General features: G+C 38.8%; 1 protein-coding gene across 1 annotated transcript in view; it reads right to left on the reverse strand.

Annotated features, from left to right (window-relative positions):
- Positions 1 to 24,632, reverse strand: part of EDIL3 (EGF like repeats and discoidin domains 3) — a 427,756-nt gene that overhangs the window by 68,601 nt on the left and 334,523 nt on the right. Inside the window, exon 9 of the mRNA XM_045022223.1 lies at positions 18,089 to 18,273. Within this exon, the coding sequence (XP_044878158.1) occupies positions 18,089 to 18,273 (185 nt within the window). The remainder of the gene's footprint in view (positions 1 to 18,088; positions 18,274 to 24,632) is intronic.

A 24,632-nucleotide genomic window follows, 5' to 3' on the forward strand; every position in this document is an offset into this window, starting at 1 on the left:
TTTTTCCTTTCATCTGTGGGACCCACTACTCAATGACACTATGTAAAGTGACAGATTATTATATTACCTAACAAAAAAACCCATAAAGTCTCTATTCTGATATTTAAGATTACATTGGTTAAACAGCTGAAATGTAATGCTCAAATTAAATTTACATCTTTCGGTTGAACTGAAGAACAGATTAAATTTGAATAATTAATTTTAATGTTTCCATTTATGTCCTCCTGCATTAAAGTTTAACTTTCTTATAACTTTTAATGTAAGGAAGAGAATGTAATTTCCAGAATTCAAAACTTGTTTCAATCAAAACAATATGGAAGGGCTCATGTACTCTGGAAACCCTCCCATAACTGTTGTAAATTGATTATTCACCATTTCTTCCACCCTAAGCGACTGTCTGTGATAGAAGACAGACAGTTTTATAACTGAAATTGCTTTGGAGTTATATTTCACTCACCGGGACACCATGCAGATTCTATTGATGTGTACTCTTTTTTCCTTCTAGAAAGCCACTGCACAATTTGTCAAGTTGATTTTTCAGAGGGTCAAGTAGTATAATATTCACATCCATAGTTAATATTTATTATTTTTTGCAGGAAAAAAAGTCTTACTTCTCTGCTGCTGTCAGGACCATTGCTTGAGCAAAAACCAGCCGTGTTGTAACAGGATAATGGAATTAAAAAAAAATAAAAAATTGATAGTGTGAAAAGACATCTCAATAGAAGGGACAACAGAAACCATATGGTATACACCTCTACCCTGATATAATGCCGTCCTCAGGAGCCAAAAAATCGTACTGCGTTATAGGTGAAACTGCTTATATCGAACTTGCTTTGATCAGCCCGAGTGCGCAGCCCTTCCCCCCCCCCCCAGGAGCGCTGCTTTACCAAGTTCTATTCAAATTCATGTTATATTGGGTTGCATTATATCAGGGTAGAGGTGTATCATGAGTTTGGCATGTATATAAAATGGCCACTTTACTCAGATGCTTCCAAAAGAATGCCAATAAAATCCTTTATGCTAGATCACACACACACACACACACACATCATGTTTTATATATGCAATATACTTCAAAGGAAAAACTATTTTAGACAGTAGATTTCTTTTGTTTGTTTTTAATCCCTGCTATTTTTTTCTGTATGTTTCCTGTATAGCCAGGGTGCCCTAGTACCATGAGGCTAACAGAGCTGCTATTGGAAGGAGAGAGGTGTAAACATTTTAGATGTCCCTGATAATAGTCTGAAATAGCTTTTCTAAAATCATAAAGCTATGACTTTAAGGTCCAATATCCTGAGAACTTTCCAGGCTGGAAACATTCACTGTATCCTGTTGGGAAGACAGGCTTCCCAGTTCCTCTCCAATGAAATAAATCACATATTCATAGCCATGATGTATTAAAAAATATTAGAACAAAAATCTGGTCCTGGTCTGAATATCACCAGTCATGCAATTTAGATCAGTAAAATTTTGAGGGCAGTGAGACGAATAAGCAATGTGGTTTTAAAAAAAATCAAAAACCACCACCACCACCAACAAAACAAGTAGCCATTTTAAAGCTAGTCCAAAGTTTGCATTGATAGAAGCAGTCCTCCTATTGAAGATGGATTTGTGGGCAGAAAACAGGCATGATAATCTAAGGAACAGGATAAACATATCATTGGTGCCTGCTGATCTCTGGGTTTATTTTCCTTTTCTGTACTCTGGAGATTATGGCACTTTCAGCTGGCTGAAGGACAGAACAAGGAGTAATGGTCTCAAGTTGCAGTGGGGGAGGTTTAGGTTGGATATTAGGAAAAACTTTTTCACTAGGAGGGTGGTGAAACACTGGAATGTGTTACCTAGGGAGGTGTTGGAATCTCCTTCCTTAGAGGTTTTTAAGGTCAGGCTTGACAAAACCCTGGCTGGGATGATTTAGTTGGGATTTGGTCCTGCTTTGGGTTGGACTAGATGACCTCCTGAGGTCCCTTCCAACCCTGATATTCTATATGCTGTGTTGAGCTGGACTAGGTCCTGAGGCCCCCTGCTGGAGACCTCACAGCCCTGCCTCACCCCACCCCAGAAAAGGGCAATGGCAAGGGTCCTCTAAGCTCCCTAAAGTGTCTGTGTGGGATGCAGCTAATCGGGGTCAACAGGCTAGTATAAAAAGAGCTGCAGGCCCAGAGTGAGTGCAGTTGCTGCCTGGAGCCAGAGGAGTTAAGATGGTATTCCTGACTGGCTGAAGGACCTCCAGGACCTCGGCCAGAGCAGTTGCTGACAGAGACCAGAAGAAGCAAAAAGGAGCTCCTAGCTGGCTGCTGGGATGTGGCCCTGAGGTAAGGGTGAAGAATGTGCTGGGGCCATGGGAAAGTGCCCCAGGGAATCTCAGCAGTGATGCAGCTTAGATAAAGGGACATGGTAGATGGCTGCTATCTATAGTGTCCATGGGCTGAGACCTGGAGTAGAGAGAGGGCTCGGGTCCCCTCCATTAGCCACTGTGGAAATGGCCTGGACTTTGATGCACCCCAGAAGGAGAACTGAACTGTTTTAGTGGCCTAGCAGGAGATATGGGAGCTAGAAAGGCCCAGAGGGGGCAAGGACATTGCATCTAGGGAGGGAGCCCTGGACTACAGCTTGATACCAGGGCTGAGACCTTTTTAAAGACTGCTGAATTAATTAAGGACTTGCGCCCAGGGAGGGTTACAGGAAGAGAAAGGCCAACTGAGGATAGGCCCCTGTTGGATGTGGCAGGGGGTTATCTATTTGTTGTTTCACATACAGACTGTGTGAGATGCAGCCAGAGGGACAAGACAGAAAGAAAGTGTAGGCACATGCACTCTGCCAAAGAGGTGTTCACGAGAGATGAGTGCCACCCCATTACACATGCTCATTCAAATTAGTATACAGATACCACCACCATATGTATTTATTCATATCTATATATAATCTCTATATAAAATACAGTTTTGGACCCAATTAGGTGGATCAGGGCCATGATCTAGCAAGATACTCAAAGTGGTGCCAATTAAAAAAAAAAGACTTCCTGTTTTGGTGGATTTTTGTGTCACATTGTATAATATCACCTTGCTCTGGAGCACCTTTGGAATGCAGAGCTTGGGCCCATCTTTAATTTGCTAATTCATGGGGAAAGGAGGACTGTAGAATTTCAATGCTTCCATGTGGTTTACCCACTGTGCCAGTCTAGGTTTGCCAACCCTTCAGGATTGTCCCAGAGTCTCCCGAAATTAAAGATTAATCTTTAATTAAAGTTTGTGTCATATGATGAAATCTCCAGGAATCTGTCCAACCAAAATTGGCAACCCCATTCACCACACTGTCCAGCTTTCATTCTTTGGGCCTGGTCCTCAAAAGCGTTGTTTGTCAGCTGAAGGTGCTTAAGGTCTCTCAAAAGGCACTCAAGCATATAGCAAGTTGGGGCCAATACTATGAGGTGCTGAGTGCTCCCCACTCACTGAATCCAGGTGAGGGTGCACAGCACCACACAGGAGGGCTCAGCATCTTGCAGGACTGAACCTTGAAAATCTGTGTATACTGCATATAACATAGTGCCTATGTATAATGTACTTAAAAGTATTACTAAGGTCAACCCTGGCACATCACAATGTAAAGTCAATAAAAAATACTCAGATAAAGGAAGATATTCCTCTAATTGTAAATACTGTACCAAGCCTCTGTAGTGCTGCTTTGAAGATACTAAAAAGGAATCTCTAGCTCATTTGCCTTTGGAAAAAAAATGGTTATATTTTCAGTACTACTTAGTTCAAAATATTAAAATATGCTATACATTCCCTTACACTGTAATAATATGATACAAAGAGGTAAGTCTGAAAAGTATCCTCCTTTCTGAGGATCAGAAAGATAAGCACTCTTGTTTTTTCAGATGTATTTTTCATTAATTAGTTAAATATAGAAATAATTGTGAAAATATTTTTTATGTTTAATTATACAACAAAGAGAGGCTCTGTTCAACAGGATTAATATATCTAGTGTTTAATTACACACAAGTTCTAAGAGGATCACTGCAACAACAAAAGTAATTAATGTTTAGTTACATATAGGGCATAATTAGACAGGCATTTCTTGTAATTTATAAAAATAACTTTGAAAACACTTATTGCTTTTATATTCCCTATATTCAGACTTTTAAAAAAAGAAAAAACTGTGGGGGGGGAAGGAAAGAGAATTTGCATGTGGTGAAAGAAATGCTGATAATTGAATATATGCCAAGAAAGGGCTTAGATTATTTTAAAAATATACCACTCTAAATTTAGGCTCCATGTCAGCTCTGTCTGGATGTCAAAGGGTAACTACAACCAAAGATTATGGCCTCAATCTGCAAACATTTACATACATACATAAATTTATGCACATTGAGTAGTTGTATTAATGTTTATCGACTACTCACAGTTTGTAAACTTAAGCACAGAGGGAAGTCTTTGGAGGATCAATGATAAGTGAACTTGATCTGTCATTTTACATTATAAATCCCATTAAAAATCAGGTGCTTTTGAACAAGACTCAGATAACTGAAAAAATCTTTAATAACAGTATTTTTCACTATCTATTGTCATTTCTTTTTTACATGCTCTTTCCCTCTCTCATCTACCAATGTTAGCATTTAAATCAGCGGATATGGTTAACTTGCATCCAAAGTTTTAAAAGTGCAGGCCAATGAGCTCATTGGATTGTTAATACTGATTTTAAAGAACTCTTAGAATTCTAGGTAAGTTCCAGAAGCCTGGAAGAAAGCTAATGGTATGCCTTTGTTTAAAAAGAGTAAACAGGATGACCCTAATAATAGGCCTGGCAGCCTGACATCAATCCTGAGAAATAATCCAATGGCTGATAAGGGACTTGATTACTAAAGAATTAAAGGAGGGTAATATAATTAATGCCAATCAACATAGGTTATGGAAAAGAGATTCTGTCATATTAATTCAATTTTTTTTTGAGATGTGATTACAAGTTTGGTTGATTAAAGATAATAGTGTTCGTGTAACATACTTAGACTTGGGACACACAACATTTTGAATTAAAAAACTAGAATATACAAAATTAACATAGCACATGTAAATGGATAAAAACTGGCTGACAGGTCTTAAAATGTAATTATAAATGGCAAATCATCATCAAGCACATCATTTCCATAGAGATTTATTCTTTGCCCTATACTACTTAATGTTTATTAGTGACCTGGAAGAAAACATAAAATCATCACTGATAAAGTTTGCAGATGATACAAAATATTGAGGGAATAGTAAATAATGAAGAGAAAAGGTCACTGAAAGAAAGGAGTCTGGTAAGCTGGGTGCAAGCAAATAATATGTATCCTAATATGGCCAGTTGTAAATGTTTATGTCTAGGAACAAAGAATGCATCCTTTCTTACAGATTGGGGAACGCTATCCTGGGAAGCAGTGACTGAAAAAAGACTTAGGGGGGTTGGTGGATAATCAGCTGAATGTGAGCTCCCTGTGCAACGCACTGGCCAAAAGGGCTAATTTGATCTTTGGATATATAAAGAGGGGACTCTCAAGTAGGAGTAGGGAGGTTATATTACAGTGGTATTTGGCACTGGTGTGGCTGTTACTGGAACACTGTCTGCTTCTGGTGTCCACAATTGAAGAAGAATGTTGATAAATTGGAGAGGGTTCAAAGAAGAGCCATGATTAAAGGATTCGAAAACATGCCTTACATTGATAGACCTCAGGTGAATTTATTTAGCTTAACAAAGAGAAGGGTTAAGGGTTGACTTAATCACAGTTGATAAATACCTGCATGGAGAACAAAACTTTTATAATGAGCTCCTCAGTCTAGAAGACAAAGGCATCACAAGATCCAATGGCTAGAAGTTGGAGCTAAATAAATTCAGTGTCATGCTAAAAATAAGGCACTAATTTTTAACAGTGGGGGTAATTAACCATTGGAACAATTTATCAAGGTAGTGGTAGATTCTCCATCACTGTCAACTTTTAAATGTTTTTCTAAAATATATGCTCTAGTTCAAACAAGAATTCATTCAGGAAGTCCTATGGCCTATGTTGTGCAGGAGGTCTGACTACATTACCGCAGTAGTCCCTTCTTGCTTTATAATCTATGAGTGTTTTCTAGCAAGTTTTTTTCCCCCCTATATCACATTTTCTGACAGGGAAGCTGCCTTCTACTACTTGAGGATCAAGCAATGTAAATGCTATTAAAAGGGAGAAAGAATGGTCTTATAGTGAAGGGACCGTTCCTGCAAGTTATTAAGGAATGTTCAGTGGCAGTAGAAGGTGCTCAGCTTCTTCTCTGATTGGGTGCCATATAATCTATATACCTTTGGGAATTCAGTGGAGTTACACCAAGTCAGAATCTGCCCCTCCAACTGGTGTCAATTATCATCTTTGTTTCTGGTCACTAAAAGAGGTTACATATAGCATAAGGGGTTCCCTCAGATACTTTCTCTTTTATTTGCCTTCTCCCCTACCCTAAACTTTGAAAATATGCATATAATTTCTAGATAGGAGGTTAGGGCCTGATTGTCTTCTGAAGAATCTCCAAAATATAGAACAATATTTAATAGCAACATTCACCCTGAAGTGTTATCTGCCAGTGTTCTGGCAACCTCTAAAGAGTGGAGAGTCCCAGATCTGCATGTCTCCTTCATTTGTGCAGGAAGATCTCTTCAAAAGGTGGGGTGGAAGAGGGGTCCAGGCCAGAAGTGAATATTTGCAAAAATATCAACTATGGGTGGTGAGTACTTTATTTTATAGACCCCCCCCCCATATACAATTTGCCAGTAAAATATGGATCTCTCTGTATCTACTTTATCTAATCCAGGGATCGGAACATTGCTAGGAGAAAGTGTCTCAACTGTTGAACAAAAATGTTGTTAAATCAGCCAGATTCTTGTACTCCAGCCTTATTGTATTGGTTAGATTAATAACAGTGCTATTATGAATACAATAATTAGAACACAAAATAAATACAAAACTTTATTCAGTGAACAGTAGCTTCACAGTCCTTTTGCACTCTTTTATATTGGATCTATGAGAGTTACAAAGAAAGTAAGTGATTGTCTTTCAGAGTTATGAAGTAACATTGAGGAAGAACTTAAATCACCCTGGATATAGACAATATTATATATATATTAGATGGGCTAATGAGAAGTAGTAAGATCCAACAGCAAGGGCATTAAACTAGAAGACAGGAGTTCAACTCCAAGTTCTAGTACTGGCTTGATGTTTGTCCTCGGCCAAGTTGCTTCATCTCTCCATGCATCTTTTTCCCCTTCCACCTTTTGTCTTATTTAGACTGCAGGAATTTTGGGACAAGAACTGTACTGAACTATGCATTTGTACAGTGCCTAGCATAGTAAGGCTCCAGTCTCAGTTGGAGCCTCTAGATGTTGCCATGATAATAATAAATAATTAATACACAACTAACCACCATTTTACAATGCTACTGCAGGAAGAGAGTAGGAAGGAATAAGCAGCATATTTTATACCCATCCCTTCCATCTCCCTCTAAGCAATTTTGACCAGTCTGCCTTTTCCCTTTATTAAAAAAGGAAAGAAAATACGGTTTTGTTATTATAAATGGACAAAAAGCAGGGGAAATAACTATGCTTCTGTTACCCATAAATCATTAGTGAAAATCAGTGGAAAGTATGGCTATTATTCAATTGCTTGCAGTGTAAAGCAAATGAAAAACCTACCAGCTTTCACATTAAACTCTGTGTGTCATTTTCAGAGGGTGCTGTTATTGGTATCAAGCAATTGGGAGATCTTTAGAGTAAATACTCAAAAACAATGAACACTTCAGAGTTAAAGCCTATGTATATCCACTTTCAGAACAACTGGAGAGCTTCAGCTTATGCTCCCTATTTCTTTTTATCAGAATCAAAAACCATTATTGTAATGGGAAATTTGTCATTATTCAATTTCCTTTTGTCTGCAAGGCAGTGATACACAGAGAGGAATGATAAGTGTGGTAAAGGAATTGACAGTGCTTTCCTGCAACTCTTTAAAGCTAACAGAGAGGCAGCTTTGCCTGCTTAGGGAAACTTCTCTCACAGATATTTATAACCAAAGATGAATGTGTTATGTTTAATAAGTAGCAGTCATTGTAACAAAGTTAACTCATTATATTTTTCTACAAAAGCCTTTAAAAGAAAGAATTGGAAACATAATTCATTGAGTACAGTATGGAACTGCTTTTACTGTTATATCAATACAATTGCTCTGCTGTTCAAACGGACCTTCTCTTTCAGAGCTATCTATCAGACTATCATTATAAAAAGTAGAACCCAAAGAAACAATCAAACTGTTACCTCCTACTGTTGTGTATTTCATGGATGCCTAGAAACAATTCTTGCAATATGAAGTTTTTGAAGGCTTTGCCTCACCTGTGTTTTTAATAATCTCATTGAAAGTGGCCAGCCAATATAAAATCAGTGAGTTTACTGAGGCCCTGGACTTTATTGCCTAAAGACATCATTAAAAAGCTAATACTGTATAAACACAGATTTTTATGCTGCCTTATTTAAAATGATGGCTTAAATTCAATTTGCACTATAAACATTTTCATAAAACGAACTGGGAAGCAAAGCTTTGCAGAGTCAAAAGCAATTCTGGAAAGGGCAATGCTGCAATGTACACTTTAACAATACTATTGTGAGTAATGGAGTTTGCTTGAAACGATATGAAGGAAACATTGGGTTAGAGTGTGACCTCAGGAATGGATATCCAGTGCATTGCCCAGGTAATGTCCTTGGATGCAAAGGAGTGCATTTTGTCACTGATTAGTTCAATTAATGGGAAGTGACATTAGCATAGCAAAGGCAAGGGAACATGCTTTGCAGGCATCACCCGATACAGGCACTGGGGGTACTTACCATGTGGCAGGTATATAACTACAGATGTGTTAATTTGTGGTTATTTTAGGCTAGTATTGTTTTATTTCCATGTGACTTTCAAAATAAAAAAAAAAGTGGAGAGAAATGTAGCTGTAGCCAGTAGAGTCAGTGGGTAATAATCCTTGTAATATGACAGGGAAATTAATCTTCTGTAACCCTGTCCCATGTCGGGTAACTGGGGCCAGGAAATAAATATTAGTCTCTTAACAGCAGGCCTGTGTGTTACATCCTTATAACTCAGGAGGTTAAGGAAGGCATTGCAGAAAAAGGAAAGCAACAGACAAAAAGAAAGAACAAAACCAGTCCCACAATTAAAATATATTAATTTTAACTCGCAATGTTTTTTCCCTAGCCTTTGTCCTTAAGTGACTTTTTTTTCCTACTTTGAAATGCCCTGTCCCTCTTGGTCTGTCTATTTGTGTGATTTAATAAAAACCAATACACTCTGCACAGCACTCAGTGATTAAATTAGCACTCTATTATTACAAAATGTTTTAAAAAAACCCAGCTGCTTGTGACTGTCCTAGAACCACAGTTTGATCTAAAAATTAGTTTTCATGTAAGTCCCTGTTTTGGCCAATCACTGGGAAAGCAAAGAAGCTAAACCATTTTAAACAAAAAAGAGCACTGCATACCAGCCACATAATAATGGACTCGCAACCCAAACTGTCTCACTCTCTCCCTATGTGGGCTCACATACACACTGATCAGAGTGTTACTCTGCAGAACCTTGTACAAGACTGTTTTCAAGACCAATGAGCTATTGGGGGAGATCTGCTGCCACAATTGAATGCCTGAACAAAGACCTCCAGGCAGGATGCAACAGCAGCTTCTTAACTTGAAAAGTAAAAGGTATCTTCAAATGATAGGGGAGCCTAAAATAAACAAGACTGCCCCAAATTCTTCCTGGTATTCCAGTACAAAATCTGAAACAAAGGTCTTTTCTTCCACACCACCTGCCCCTCCACTATCTGAAACCCCAGAAGCTTCATAGCCCTGATTGTCTGGGAAGCGATTACAGGCACCCCACTGAGAACCAGAGGGTAAGTGAAAAAGCTTCCCGGACTTACAGACTTCTTAGCCTTTTCTGAGTGTGAAAACTACTATGATCTCACAGCCCCTCTACTCTGAGATCAGGCAGATAGAGTAAACATAAGGGCATGTCTACACTTATCGGGGATTGACCACAGATTGCTCTCCCGTCAACTCCTGTACTCCATTGGAACGAGAAGTGTAAGGTAAATCCATGGGAGAGTGTCTCCCATCGACCCAGCATGGTGTAGGCACCGCAGTAGGTCAATCTAAGCTACATCAACTCCAGCTACATTATTCACATAGCTGGAGTTGCGTAAATTAGGTCGACTTACCTCCATAGTGTAAACAAGACCTAAGAAAACCTTCCTGAAATACTCATCAGTTGGTCTTTGGAACAACTGGATAGAACAATTGCTGTACAACCTGGCACTGAGATCAGGCTAATTGTACAAAACAGAGAATCCTTTAAAGTACACTGTCCAGTTGGATTTTTTCCCATTCTATCTAAACTGGAAGTTGCTACATCCACTAGTTCCCATAACTGAACCCAGCTTGGGCTCTAGATCTAGAGAGAGCATTAGAACAATGATCATAGAGATCATTCAAGATGTAGAGAGCTCATTAGAAACAATGTTTATAAACCCCACCCATCCCACATGGAAAACTCTGAGGAACAATATCAATGCCTCCTGCCTCAACATATCAACAGATAGATTCCAACACCAACACTTTAAATTCTTCACAAACAATACAAAAGTAAGAGTCACTCACCTACCCACCATTCATCACCTCTGTTCATTAAATTGTTCCCACCATATTAGGTCTTTCCTCAATTATCTACCTTCTCATCTTTGATCATCAGTGAACTAAAACTGAAGAACTGTAGCAGAAAAACAACAAATTATAAGACATAGTCATGAACTCCTGCAGGCAATGGGTGGGTAAGGAAGGTTAAACAGCCATCACACAATTTTCTCACCTACCCCCACCTCTCCAAAACAACTAAATCCACTATATTTAGAGAATACCAGATCTCCTGGTGCAGAGAGAGAGTGCACATGCAGGAGAGAGGCCTTTTGTGAGGGTGCACAGGAGAATGAGTTGGCTTAGATTTTAAAGGGTTTTAATTCCCCTCTCCTACTCTGGTAGTACTGGCTGAGGTTCAGTGGAGCTGCATGGCGGGATTCATCTACTTTTATGACATATTATAATTAAGCTTACAATTTCCACCAAATACTTTTAAATCTTAAAAACACTGTCATAACATGCTGTTTATGTACTCCAAGCCATCTAGAAACCATATAATTTCCTCATTCTGTTAATTACCCAAATTGCTCTTAAACTAGCATTTTTCCTTATTCCAACTTTCAGCAGTTTTTAAAATTAGTCAATGAAGAGAAAATATACTTCTGATTCAATGAACCCATTTTAATTAAACAATTGGCCTTAATTCGAAATATAAAATGATGCCAGAAAGAATATTCTTAGTATAAAAACTAAAACCAATCCACTATTATATTTACTTGTATCCTCTTACCTAGGATATTTTTCACTCCTTGTCAAATTATGAGACCAGCAATTAAAAGAACCCATGTAAATTCTAACACAATAATAATTATTTCTAACACCAAATACTTTTCTGTGAAGCACTATATAAACTTCTGATGACACACTGACTCTTTGTCCATGAGGAAAACCTAAGCTAAAATTTCCTGACACAATGAGACCATTAAAAGTCACCCAAAGAACACAGTAACTTTTTAAATTACTTGTTGTTAAAAAGTCTCTATTATGGGACAATCATAAACAAGCTATATGCTTTCATGTAATGGTTTATTTATAATCTGCAATTCTACTGCATAGGTTAGCAGATGATAATATTTATAGCATTAAGTTTTGAACTCTGGAAATTAAGGACCAAGTCCTAACACACTTATGGGCTAGATCTTTGGATCCAGATAAGCTCTACTTGGCAAAGGGCAGAGTTGGGGGATTAGGGGGAGCCAACTCTACAATCTCTCTCTATATTTTTCAATTCTTGAGCTAGCCATAAGATTACAGGAGAAATAATGAGACACCATGGGCTTAGCCACCAACAGTATGCTGATGACATTCAACTACATATCTCATTCTCAACAGATGAAACCATTATCACTATTAAAATATCAGAATGCCTACAAGAGACCAGCTCTTGGGTGAAGAGCAGCTAACTCAAGTGAACCCAGGCAAGACTGAAGTGATAGAGTCATATTAACGTAGGGTTGGAATGTACCTTGGGAGGTCATCTAGCCCAGCCCCCCCCCCAAGCTGAGGCAGGACCAAGTAAACCTAGACCATCTCTGAGAGGTGTTTGTCTAATCTGTTCTTAAAATCCTCCAATCCTTCCACAACCTCTGCTGGAAGCCTATTTTAACCTTTCCTCATAGGTCAGGTTTTCTAAATCTTAATCACTTTAGATGCTTTCCTCTGGACTCTCTCCAATTTGTCCACATCTTTCTTAAAGTGTGGTGCCCAAAACTGGCACAATACTCTAGCTGAGGCCTCACCAGTGCCGAGTAGAGCAGAACAATCACCTCACATGTCTTACATACGACACTCCTGTTAATAGAATCCCAGGATATTAGCCTTCTTTGCAACTGCATCACTTTGTTAGCTCATGTTCAATTTGCAATACCCTATAACACAGGATTTGAAGTGGGTGGGAAAGCTGATTGTATACCATTTTTGCACTCTTGCAATTCCCAGGGCTGCCAAGGGCATTCTGACTCCAGAATTAGCTGCTCCAATTTATGTTGGATTATGTTGGCACCTAGGGGGCATTACACCAGCCATAGATCATTGGAACTTGATGCACTTTCGTCATGCTTCCCTCCCATTCTTGGTCCATTCACTTTTTCCAAGGGAAAAATAGAAGGGTATGGCATGAATGGCTCTATGCCACTGGAGATCCCCCCATGCCAGGGGAATAATCAGATGCAATTTATACCAGCTTTAAGGATTCTGTTTTCCTCAGAAGCATATGATAAAACAAACTAAAGGGACCACAGGGTCTGTTCCAACAAATCAATAATAATATATCTTTTGTTTGATTATCTAGAAAATGAACATGCAACTCTTTTACTAAACAGAAAAGAGTCTGTATAAAAGAAGACACACAGATCCTAAGTTTGCACAAAAAGGTATCATAGACAGATGTTATTTTCTGCAAATATAACACAAAGAAAGTGATGACTTATTTTGAATAGACTCTCCATCTGTGCCTCACACCATCAGGATCTCAGAAGGTAAAAAACAGTTGTCCTGCATTATGCTGAAAACATAAGCAAAATTAAGAGTTATTCCAACTGATATCTAAGCATATTGGTGCAAAAGCTCCAAGACAACATCTGATACTGGAGACCATGTTCAGTGATGGAGGAAATATTAATAAAAAATCTACTATGTTATTTTTAGCAATCAGGTGTGAAACAGAAATCTATACACATCTACAGCTAATTGGCTATAGTGATTCCATTTTATCAATCTCTAGCAGCAATATGTTGTGTATCAACATTGGTGTTCTCTCTGATCATGCTTAGTTGATTCCTTCACATGTAATCAACATTAGAGACATTAAAAGATGACATGGCTTGTTGCTCCAGTCTATTTTTGAGGGAACAATGGTTTTCTTAAAACATCAGAGCTCCATAGGAACAGTGTAAAACTGTGAATAAACGGTATAAGGTTTATCACTCATGGGCATCAAGCTAGAAAACCTTCCTATGCCTTGTGGCAAAATACACAGAAAAAAAGTTTCATCGAAGTAGAGCCCTATTTATAATAATTAAGTTGTTTCTAATACTTACAAGTACAGCGATAAATATATTTATAGATTTAGCAGAATTAAGAATATGCAATTTAAAACAAAATCTCAATTAACAATACATTACTGTGAAAGAGGGCCTAGACCTCTTCCCTAATTCATAGTTCATAATGCCAGAAAATAAGTGGTAGGGGTTGGTTTTGAGGAAAATGCTAATCTGTTGGTTTGAAAGGACAGTACAGAAAATGGCTGGGGCAGCGTGGCAGGTAATAATGCACCACAGCACTTTGAGGCTTTTCCTGTCTTAGCACTGGTCTACACTGGAGGGGGAGGAGGAGAGATCGATCTAAGTTATGCAACTTCAGCTATGTGAATAACGTAGCTGAAGTCAACGTACTTAGATTGACTTACTGTGGTGTCTTCACCTCAGTGAGTTGACTGCTGCTGCTCCCCCATTCACTCCTCCTGCACCTCTAGTGGCGGTGGAGTACAGGAGTCAACGGGAGAGCGCTCGGGGGTCAATTTATTGCATCTAGACTAGACACGATAAATCGATCCCTGCAGGATTGATCGCTGCCCACCACCCTATGACAAAGTTCCTCCTCTACCTTGGTGGTTCCTGTGCTTATTGGCGGCTTTGTGTAAGCTTCAAAGCTAGTCTCTCTCATCAACGGAAGTTGGTCCAATAAAATATATTGCCTCACCCACTTTGTCTCTCTAAATCCCTTAAAGAGCAGTGTTCATGAGTGGAAAGTTTCTGAAACCTACTCCTTCATCTCAGTCTTGATCAAGGGGCATAGACTATGGTATTCTATGCTGGTAAATTCTGTTTCCATTTGCCAAGAAATGAGAGACAGCAGAGAGTAGTTGGCAGGGGTAATGGTCACAGTTATTGAATAGTAAATTAACAGATGCTCTTGCATGGCTTTGAAATAGGTTATTTTCCTGTAGAATAAAAATGTGGCCTTTACAGCAGGAGGAGGGATGAAAGAGTCCACAAGACTCAGGATTTTAACTCAAACAGAAGTCCTTCTGAAGGTGCTTGGGGAGTATATGATGCATTCATAGATCTATAAATTTTAAGGCCGGAAGAAACCATTATGATAATCTAATCTGACCTTTTGTGTAACATAGGACAGTGAATTTCACCAGCCATCTCCACACACCCCTTTACCAAAATACTTCCTCCCATAATTAGTTATGGATATGGAGTAATAGTGTGTTTTGCTGGGAGGCTGGCATCCCCAAGTGGGAAGACTTACAGTTACAGTGCATGTACAACAGTTGTGGTTATGATAAGGTGCATGCCAGGAGATGGGGGAAGTAGAGGGTATGTACTGGGGTGGCTTAACTCTTCATTTTCTTGTTTTGTGGGTTAGCATCAGGTGGATTCTGTATTACTACTTCACAACAAAGTTTTTCCTATATTAATTTCCAAGTTTTAAAATACTTAAAAGATGGAGGGTTTTTTAAAATTTTATATATTTTGGGGTTTTTTTTAGGGAGCACACCTGCGTAAGGTCAGAGATGCAGTTGCTGTTGGAGAAGATTTTATCCCAAATCTCCTGTGAATCAACAGCTGCCATAAATAGTCAAAAATGTTTATTCACATCACACAAATATGTTGGCAACCATTGGAACATAATCTTTCAGCTATGATCCTAAAATCAATATTTTCCCCCAAAACAACAAGTTGCATCAGATCTATTCAGGATACCTCTTTCTACCAACATTTATGCAGACCCATAATTTTTTAAAAAATACATCAGTCAACAATGAAAGTTTGAAGGGCAAAGGATCAATTTCAACCAGAGCCCAATGTCAAAGACTTCTTAATAAAAAATAAAATAAAGACAAACAAAACAAAGACTGTACAAGTATCAGGGGATATCCATGTTAGTCTGTATCCACAAAAACAACAAGGAGTCCAGTGGCACCTTAAAGACTAACAGATTTATTTAGGCATAAGCTTTCATGAGTAAAAAACCCCACTTCTTCAGATGCATGAAGTGAAAGTACTGTAGTCCAATGCCTCTGAATTCATATGCTTCAGTTATTGATGTGCCCAAACACTTCAAGTCTAGGTAAAAGCTCTGTAGGAAAGAGGATATACTCATCCTCTTTCACTCCATGCATCTGAAGAAGTGAGGTTTTTTACCCATGAAAGCTTATGCCCAAATAAAGACTGTACAGAAAATTCAAAGGCCATAATAGCTAATACTGTGTGAAGTTTCATACTGATGGGCTACCTTTTTTTTTTTAAGAGAAAAACATGAATTTATGCCTCAATTTAAGCACATTTTAGAACACAACCTTAGATATGGAGCTGCAAGGAGGAGCCTCCATACTAACATGCAGCTATTGAGGGGAAAATGTATAACTTTGCTTTTATACATTTTTTTCCTACAAATAAGGTTTTACTAGATTCTCTGAAAGCAGCATTGTGAAAAAGCAGTCACTATGTTAAAAGGTTGCAATGTGATGAGTATAAATGGAATTTCCCAAAGGGACCAAAAGCACAGAGAAAAACAATGAGACAAATTTAAATGATGGCTATATCCTCTTTCCTACAGAGCTGTTACTTAGACTTGAAGTGTTTGGGCACTTCAATAACTGAAGCATATGAATTCAGAGACAGTACAAAATAACTAGTCTATGCATTGAAAACTCAAATGGTTTAATGTCTCCGGTTTTACCGAAACATAGTTAGTATTTTCTAGGAAAAGTACTACAAATATAACAACTTCCAGTTATCCATAGCATGTTATATTAAGTTAAAGGAAAGAAAATAGTCATTCTCCCATGAAATGTTCTGCAATCATATTATGAAAGTTAAAAACAAAAAGACTTCCTTCCAGATTTAACTTGCCTTATAGACTTCTTGCATATTTTAAGAAGAAAAAAAAAGTCACAAGTTTTATGGACTGACTCATGGAAAACCTGCCAGCAATTAAATGAATGCTACGTGAATTAATTTGCATACTCAAGTTAGTTTGAGGGAAGGGAAGAAAAAGAGAGGAAAAAGCATTTTGAACAAAACAGAAAATGTTAGAAAATAAGAAATGCTGTCGTTTCCTCTGTTTGGTAGCTCCCTAACACCCTTACCATCTGTAGACAATGACAAATCCATTGTCACCCTCAATAGAATAAAACATCACAGAGCATTTCTTTATAGCCTCTGAATGCTATTGGCTCCCTTGGATCAGCAACGGAGACAAAATTACCCTAGATCTGGCTTGCCTCTCTTTTTGGTGGAGAGACACTCTTTTCCATTCCTTCACCACAAAACACAATAACCACTTCCTCCTGAAAAAAACTAAAATGACTTAAAACATTACTGTATTTCGACAGACTGTTTTAAAAAAAAGTTCACCAAATCCAGACATCTTTAATTATTCAAATGATAAATAGACAATGCAATCACTACTTCTTTTCCCTCTGTGTATAAGCTTAGAGAGGAGATAGTAATCACATTGCTAAATTGCTTAGCAACTGTGGGTAAAAAAGCTAATAAGTTATAATTTATATGTGAAAAGCTTGCAGGGGGTTAGTAGCACACCTCTAGCGCTATTGAGGTTTCATGCTGAGAATTCCATTTCAAACTGGCAGTTGTCTCAAAACACTGCAACATACAACAGTACAAAAATGTAAATGTCACAATGACTGGTCAAATAGGCTTCCATATGGTGATCTATTGCTTTCCCATTAGCCTACCAGTAACTTCTATAAATCACTTTCAGACTGAAAACAACCTTTGTGAACAGCTTCATAATGAATCCATGTGTTGAATCAATCTTACTAGATTCAAAAGTGTTGGGGGAAGGTAATTTTGAATAGTTTCAATTAGACTAAGGTAACTCCTAGGAGCCAAATTTGCTGACCTTATGCAAAAGTTCAAGTAAATGGGCTTTGTCCCAGGGAGTTTTGCTAAGGCTGGGAGATAGAATCTCTCTCAACAGGCAGTCAAGCATCCAGTACAGTAACCCATAGCCACTATTTGAGTTCATTAGCTGTAGTAATACTCATGGCTGCTAGCACCTCATAAATCGGTGGAGGGGGAAGATTAGGTTAATTCAGTTTGTAGACCCACCCTCGCCATGCCTTTCTGCGTGGTGGCACATATTGAACAACAATGTAGTGCACTGAGAGATACTGGGATGCAGGCACCCAAGTGTGGGCTCTCTGGAGCCTTATCTCCCATGTGCAGCTGATGTAGATGGGTTCCACTGCTGTTATTCCCTACGTACCCAGGTGAGAAAAGCAAGATTTGATTCTAAATCAACAAAACTTTCCAGTACAAGAACATAGAGAATATAGACAGACACTAAGAACATTAGTGAAACAGTGAAACTTTACCTGCAACCACTGTGACTGGTCACTATGACCTGAAGTCCAGGCATTCACTTTGCCTTGTTTGTCTAGCCGGGCTTTCCTAGGTTCCCAAGTGAACATGTCCATGTTGAGTGTTCTGAAGATGCTGGAGGCAGTAATCTGATAGTCCTGTATATGCCCTGATTTCATCCCCAGAGGTTCAGAGCAACCTGAAAAAAGTGAAAAGGAATCCATGAGACTATTTACTTCACTACAGTGCCTTTTTTTTTTGTGGTGGTATAACCTGGGTTAGTGGGTCTGATAAGAAAGGGAGCCAAGCTTGTTGCCAGATAGATGAGAGATGGGGAAAACTGCAGTGTGCTCATCTTGCTAATAAAGGAGCCTTATGATTAGGTGAATACTGGGAGATGGATGGCTGACTAAGCCAACGGGGAAGGGGGTCAGGGAGAGGGAGAGATGGACCTGCCTGAGGGAGTGTGAGTGATCTCCTGTCTCTCTCTCTCCCCCTGCCTGGGGAGGTTACCTATTTTGCTCTGAAAGGCATTTGCCAAACTACTCTGGGAGAGAGCAACTTCACTTAGAAACACTGAGGAGGCCTGATCCACCATTGGGACTTTTTCCACTGTAACATCTACTGCTACAGCAAATAGGTTAGCCACAGGGTGAATAGGCACCCTCATCACCTCGCCGCAACCTCCAGGCCTGCAACAACTCATGAAGGTACAATGGTTCCTCCACATTATGGCACCCACTAGTGTGGAATGAACTTGTGAATCCAGGGAAACCCACCCTGACTACTTGCAGGTCATAGAGTGTTACTGATGTACCCACTTCAGATCAATCTTCCCCTACCCTTTATATGCTTCCTCTATATTTCCCCTGGTAAATAAAATTTGCCTTGATGGTTGCCTCATCTGTTATGGAGGTGTCAGAAGAGTATGTATGAGGTATCGGGCTAGGTACAGGTAGAAGTACTGGGTCACCAATAGTCAAAACCAGATAGGAAGCGATGGCTGGGCTCCTGAATATCTTAAACAATCAGGTGGAGGCACCATCAGTTAGTAGTTAAGAACCCAGGCCATTGAAACCCACTCCAGCTAAAGCAGAGTAACACTGGGTTAAGGGCTCTTGTTGATGACTGGCTGCCCTTAGAGGTACGGAGACCCATAAACCATCTTACAGGGGGAAAAAGAAGAAAGCAGTTCCCACAGAAAGGGCCCTAGGGAATCACGAACATCTTTGGAGGAAATTGCAATCAAATCAAAAATTGTCAATTCAAGACATTTTATTATAACACATGTTGAAATAACTGAAATCAAGATAGAGAACTCAAAATATTTTCTAACACATTTACAGAGTAAAGTAAAAAAGGTGATTTTTCCCCCAGTCCTTTTCATTAGTTTCAGCCTCATGTATATATATGAATTCCTATCCAGCACATAACCATTGTTTCCTTTAATTTATTCTACTCTACTCTTATACCATGTACCATTGTAGTGGTGTCTTAACACCAAGGAAGTGTAATTCTACAAAATACGTATTTCTTTCTTACTGCTACTAGTGCTGAGGAAAATTCCCTGAGTACTAATCACATCTGTACTTTTTCATAACTTGATATCATGCCAAAAAAGATATACCAGCAGCAAGGTGTAGACTACAGATATTATAGCTGGGAGAGGGGGGAGCTTCCTCTGGAGAGCTAAGCAGGGATTGTCTGCTAAAATCAGTTGGCCATATCCCACATGATTTACTGTGACCGAAGATGAGGATGGACATTGATGGATATTGGTCCTTTCTCTCCTCTCCTCTTTTAAGTTTCTAAGATAAAATTTAACAAGTGATTCCAAACAAACATGATGCTGTGCAATGAATCATGAGGTTATTCACTGGGCAGAGGCAGGGTGCATTTGGATCTACTAGGAGGAAGAATAGGTTGGAGCAGAGTTAAGGACAATAAGAAGTTTTTTAAATGTATTAGGAACAACAACAACAAAAAATTCTGACAATGTTATTGGTCCATTACTAGATGGAAATGGTAGAATTATCAATAATAATGCAGAAAAGGCAGAAATATTCAATAAATATTTCTGTTCTGTATTTGGGAGAAAAACAAATGACATAGTCTCATCATATGGTGATGATAACACTCTTTCCATTCCACTATCTCTGGCGGATGTTAAACAGAAGATAGCGAACTTCGATGTTTTTAATTCAGCAGGTCCAGATAACTAGATTCCAAAAGTTTTAAAAGAGCCGTCTAAGGAGATCATGGACTGTTAATGCTGATTTTCAGTAAATTTTGGAGCACTGAGGAATTCCAGAAGAGTGGAAGAAAGTCAGTATTATTTTTAAAAAGCGTAAACAGGATGACCTGGGTAATTATAGGCCTGGCAGCCTGACATCGATCCCAGGTAAGATAATGGAGTGATTGATACAGGATTTGATTAATAAAGAATTAAAAGCGGGTAATGAAATTAATGTCAATCAACTAGGGTTTATGAAAAACAGATCCTGTCAAACTAGCCTGGTATTTTTTTTTGATGATATTACAAGTTTGGTTGATAAGGGTAATAGTGTTGATGTAATATACTTAGATTTTCAAATGCATTTGACTTGGTACCACACAACATTTTGATTAAAAAGTTAGAATATGGAATTAACATGACACACATTAGGTGGATTAAAAATTGGCTCACAGATAGATCTCAAAATGTAATTGCAAGTGGGGAATCATCATTGAGTGGGTGTGCTTCCAGTGGAGTTCGAGGATCAGTTCTTGGCCCAATGCTATTTTTTTTTAATCAATGACGGAAATAAAACACCAAATCATTACTGATAACATTTGTAGATGACACAAATTGGGGGAGTGGTAAATAATGAAGGGGACAGATCACTGATTCAGAGCAATCTGGATCACTTGGTCAACTAGGCACAAGCAAACAATATGGGCTTTAATAAGACTAAATATATACATCTAGGAACAAACAATGTAGACCAAATACAGAATGGGGGACTCGATTCTGGGTGGCAGGGATGATGAAAAAGATTTGGGGATCATAGCTCCCTATGTGATGATGTGGCCAAAAGAGCAAATGCCAATCCTGGGATGCATAAACAGAGGAATCTCAAGTAGGAGTGGAGAGATTATTTTACCTCTATATTTGGCACTGGTGCTTCCACTGCTGGAATATTGTGTCCAGTTCTGGTGTTCACAATTGAAGATGCATGTTGATAAATTGGAGTGGATTCAGAGAAGAGCCACAAGAATGATTAAAGGCTTAGAAAACATGCCTTATAGTGACAGAATTAGAGAGGTCTAAATACCTAAATAGGGAACATATATGTAATAATGGGCTCTTCAGTCTAGTAGAGAATGATACAACATGATCCAATGGCTGGAAGTTGAAGCTAGATAGATTACGACTGGAAATAAAACAAATTTTTGACAGTGAGGCTAATTAACCATTGGTGTAATTGACTATGAGTTGTGGTGGATTCTTCACCACTGACAATTTTTAAATCAAACTTGCAAGTTTTTCTAAAAGACATGTTCTAGGAATTACTTTGGGGAAATTCTATGGCCTGTGTTAGACAGGAAGTCAAAGTAGATGAACACAATAGTTCTGCTGCCATAACCTCCATAGATCAGAAGGCACCACCATACGATGGCAGCACAGTAACAAGAGAACAGAGGCCGATGGGCTGCATGGCTCTTGTGATAAAAAGGAATAAGGAAAAGGTAGGGTATGTGGCTGGCTAGGAGAATGGTTAAGGTTTTGTCTACCCTGCAATCAGAGGTATGATTGCAGCACAAGTAGACATACCTGAGCTAACTTTGATCTAGCTAGCTTGAGTAACAATAGCAGTGAAGCTGCTGCAGCAAATGCCATACAAGCTCATCTAGGACCCTGCACTGCCACCTATGCCATGCTGCTGCAGCTTCACTGCTATTGTTATTCAAGCTACCTAGCTCAGCTATGTCGACTCGTACTGCAGTCAGACCTCTAACTGCAGTGTAGGAATACCTTGAGGCCATGTCTACACTGCAGTTGGGAGATGTAATTCTCAGATTGGGCAGATGTACATGCACTGACTCTGCTCAAGCTAGTGTGCAAAAAACCAAAGTGTAGCCACAGTGGTATGATGGCGACTCAGGCTAGTTGCCAAAGAAAACCCTGTCTGAGGGCTTGTTTTCACTACCACGCTATATCAACACAGTAGGAGTGGGAGGGAGCAATATATAGGTCTTGACTGGAGATAGAAATGAGAGAGATTCATTCATTGGTTTAGAAAGGCAGGTTGCTTATTATGCAGTATCAAAGTATCACTACTGGATTACTAGGACTGTCCTTAAGAGTGCTTCATCTGAAGAAGGGGTGGGGTGAGAAGGAAGGGGAAAGTGCCTGATACACAAAAATGGGCTGTCAAAACCATTTGCGCCAGAGTTGAAAAACAATACATCACAGAAAATGAAACCATCAATTGCATTCATCTACTTTTTCTACTTTGCACCCACCCTTATACATGCTTGTGCACACACATAATTTTACACTTTTTCTTTCCAGCTTCACAACTTAGAGGGAAGAAGAGGATACCACAAATCTTAAACTGCTAGCAGAAAGAGAGGCAGAGCTACTAGAGCAGGAGGTAACATTATATGGATACAGGAGTAGGGACAACAAATTATTGCTATATCAAAGAAAATTACATCCATTATAGATCACATATTTAATTGAATACTTCCAAAAAAAACCAAAAAACAACCCCCCTTGCCTCCTCCTCTCCCAACACACAAATGTAATTTCTGATGTCTGGGCTTTGAACAAGGGTGCAAAGGACCTGTAAAGGAGACTTCTTGAATACTTTGTAAACAAAAAAACCTTTTTATTTAAAAAAAAATGGTGAGAGGGAGTATTATAATACTCGTGATTATAAAGACAGGATAGGAAATTATGGAAACAAAATGGTGATGGCTAGGACATACATGAAGGAAAGACCCAAATAACGTAACAAGGGAAGTGTTGGACTGGAATCCCTAGGATAAGGTGCAATGCTGTAGACTAAGGTTAACACAGAAATGCACACTAGAAGTGGAACTGAAAGCTCTCAGAATGACAAGGCAAGAAGCCAAGATGGCACTAGGAGACCAATAATTCAGGGTCTTGATATTGGGATAATCCATACTCAGGTGCAGACATGCTCTCTATGGTCTTTGGTTGTAGCACATCTTGTCTGTCAGTTTGCCCGTGTCCTCTACAACACTGAGTACCCCCAACTCCCATTGACTTCAGCAGTGCTCAGCACCTCCCAAGAGGCACTCAGCACCTCTCAAGAGGCACTCAGCATGTCATATAATTGTGCAAGAACTCAGAAGTAATCAGTGCCAAAGCTAGAAATTTGCATGCAAGAGTTCTTATCACCTAGGCTTGTGCTCAAATTACTATGTTTGTCTTGCCTTACGCTAGGGTTTGTGAAGGAGTGGTAAGAGCAGAACAAGCCAATTATTTTAATACAAACACTATGTTCTGCCTTGATTGCCGTATGTATCTATTGGTGAATTAAAAAAAAGATTTTAAGACTTTGCTTATGAAAAATAACAGACTGCTTGGTTATATGAAAATACATATGTTGCCTATAATTCTCACTTTCAGTCGGTCCATTTGAGAAATCAAACAGGTGTTCTGTAAATCCAAGAATGCCAGTCAAACAAAAGTGAAGGGCAGCTTCTGCTTCCCTTCTTCACATTGAATAGTACAGTACCTTATTCTACAGAAGGACACATGAATACTAATGGGACTACTTTCTGAATAAGGTACTACTCAACATGAGCAAGATTGGCAGAATCTGTCTCTAAATGCAGAAGGTTTCAGGAAAAAAAAAAACCAGGGAAAGAAATAAATGTTCATTTTATAGTTGGCTGGCACAAGCCTAGGAAGTGCTTTTGGGCATATAAAACGCACTTATGGCCCTGTTTAGATAGGACTATTGTGCTTAAAGTTAGCCCTGTGCCTAAGTATATTGCTGAATTGGGGTCTAGGAAAGGTCCATCTTTTGATCTTGCTACACTTTTTTTAATTAGAAAGGTTTCATTAAAAAAAAAGAAGAAAAGAGAAAAAGAAAAAGAAAAAAAGGATCAGTTCTAAAACCCCCAGACCTCTAAGAGTGCACCTCAACCTCAGATAAACCACCTGGAATTAGACTGCATTAGTCTGTCTTATGTGTAATTGTACTTGGCTTTCCACTGAGGCGGAGTTGTTCTGATGAGCCCAGACTGTGACAACAGTGCTGAGGAATGGTGACCTTGAAACTGAGATGAGACCACTGAAATGAATTCACTTTAGTAGCTTTCACAGTTCTTTGAGCAAAACAATTCCTGGTCATTCTGGCAAGGACTTATTCTAAATTGTGGTTCCAGAAATGGAAAATGTAGAAAGAAAAATCTAATATACTAAAGCACCTAAGATGGGATTTTCTATTTACTTTCAAATCTATCTGTATTGGAAAAGGGCTACAGTGAGATTAATGCATTAACTTTTAATTTCTGAATCTGGTTTTGATGTCACTAGAG

This window comes from Mauremys mutica, chromosome 6 (genome assembly GCF_020497125.1).
Source record: "Mauremys mutica isolate MM-2020 ecotype Southern chromosome 6, ASM2049712v1, whole genome shotgun sequence".
Lineage (NCBI taxonomy): Eukaryota > Metazoa > Chordata > Testudines > Geoemydidae > Mauremys > Mauremys mutica.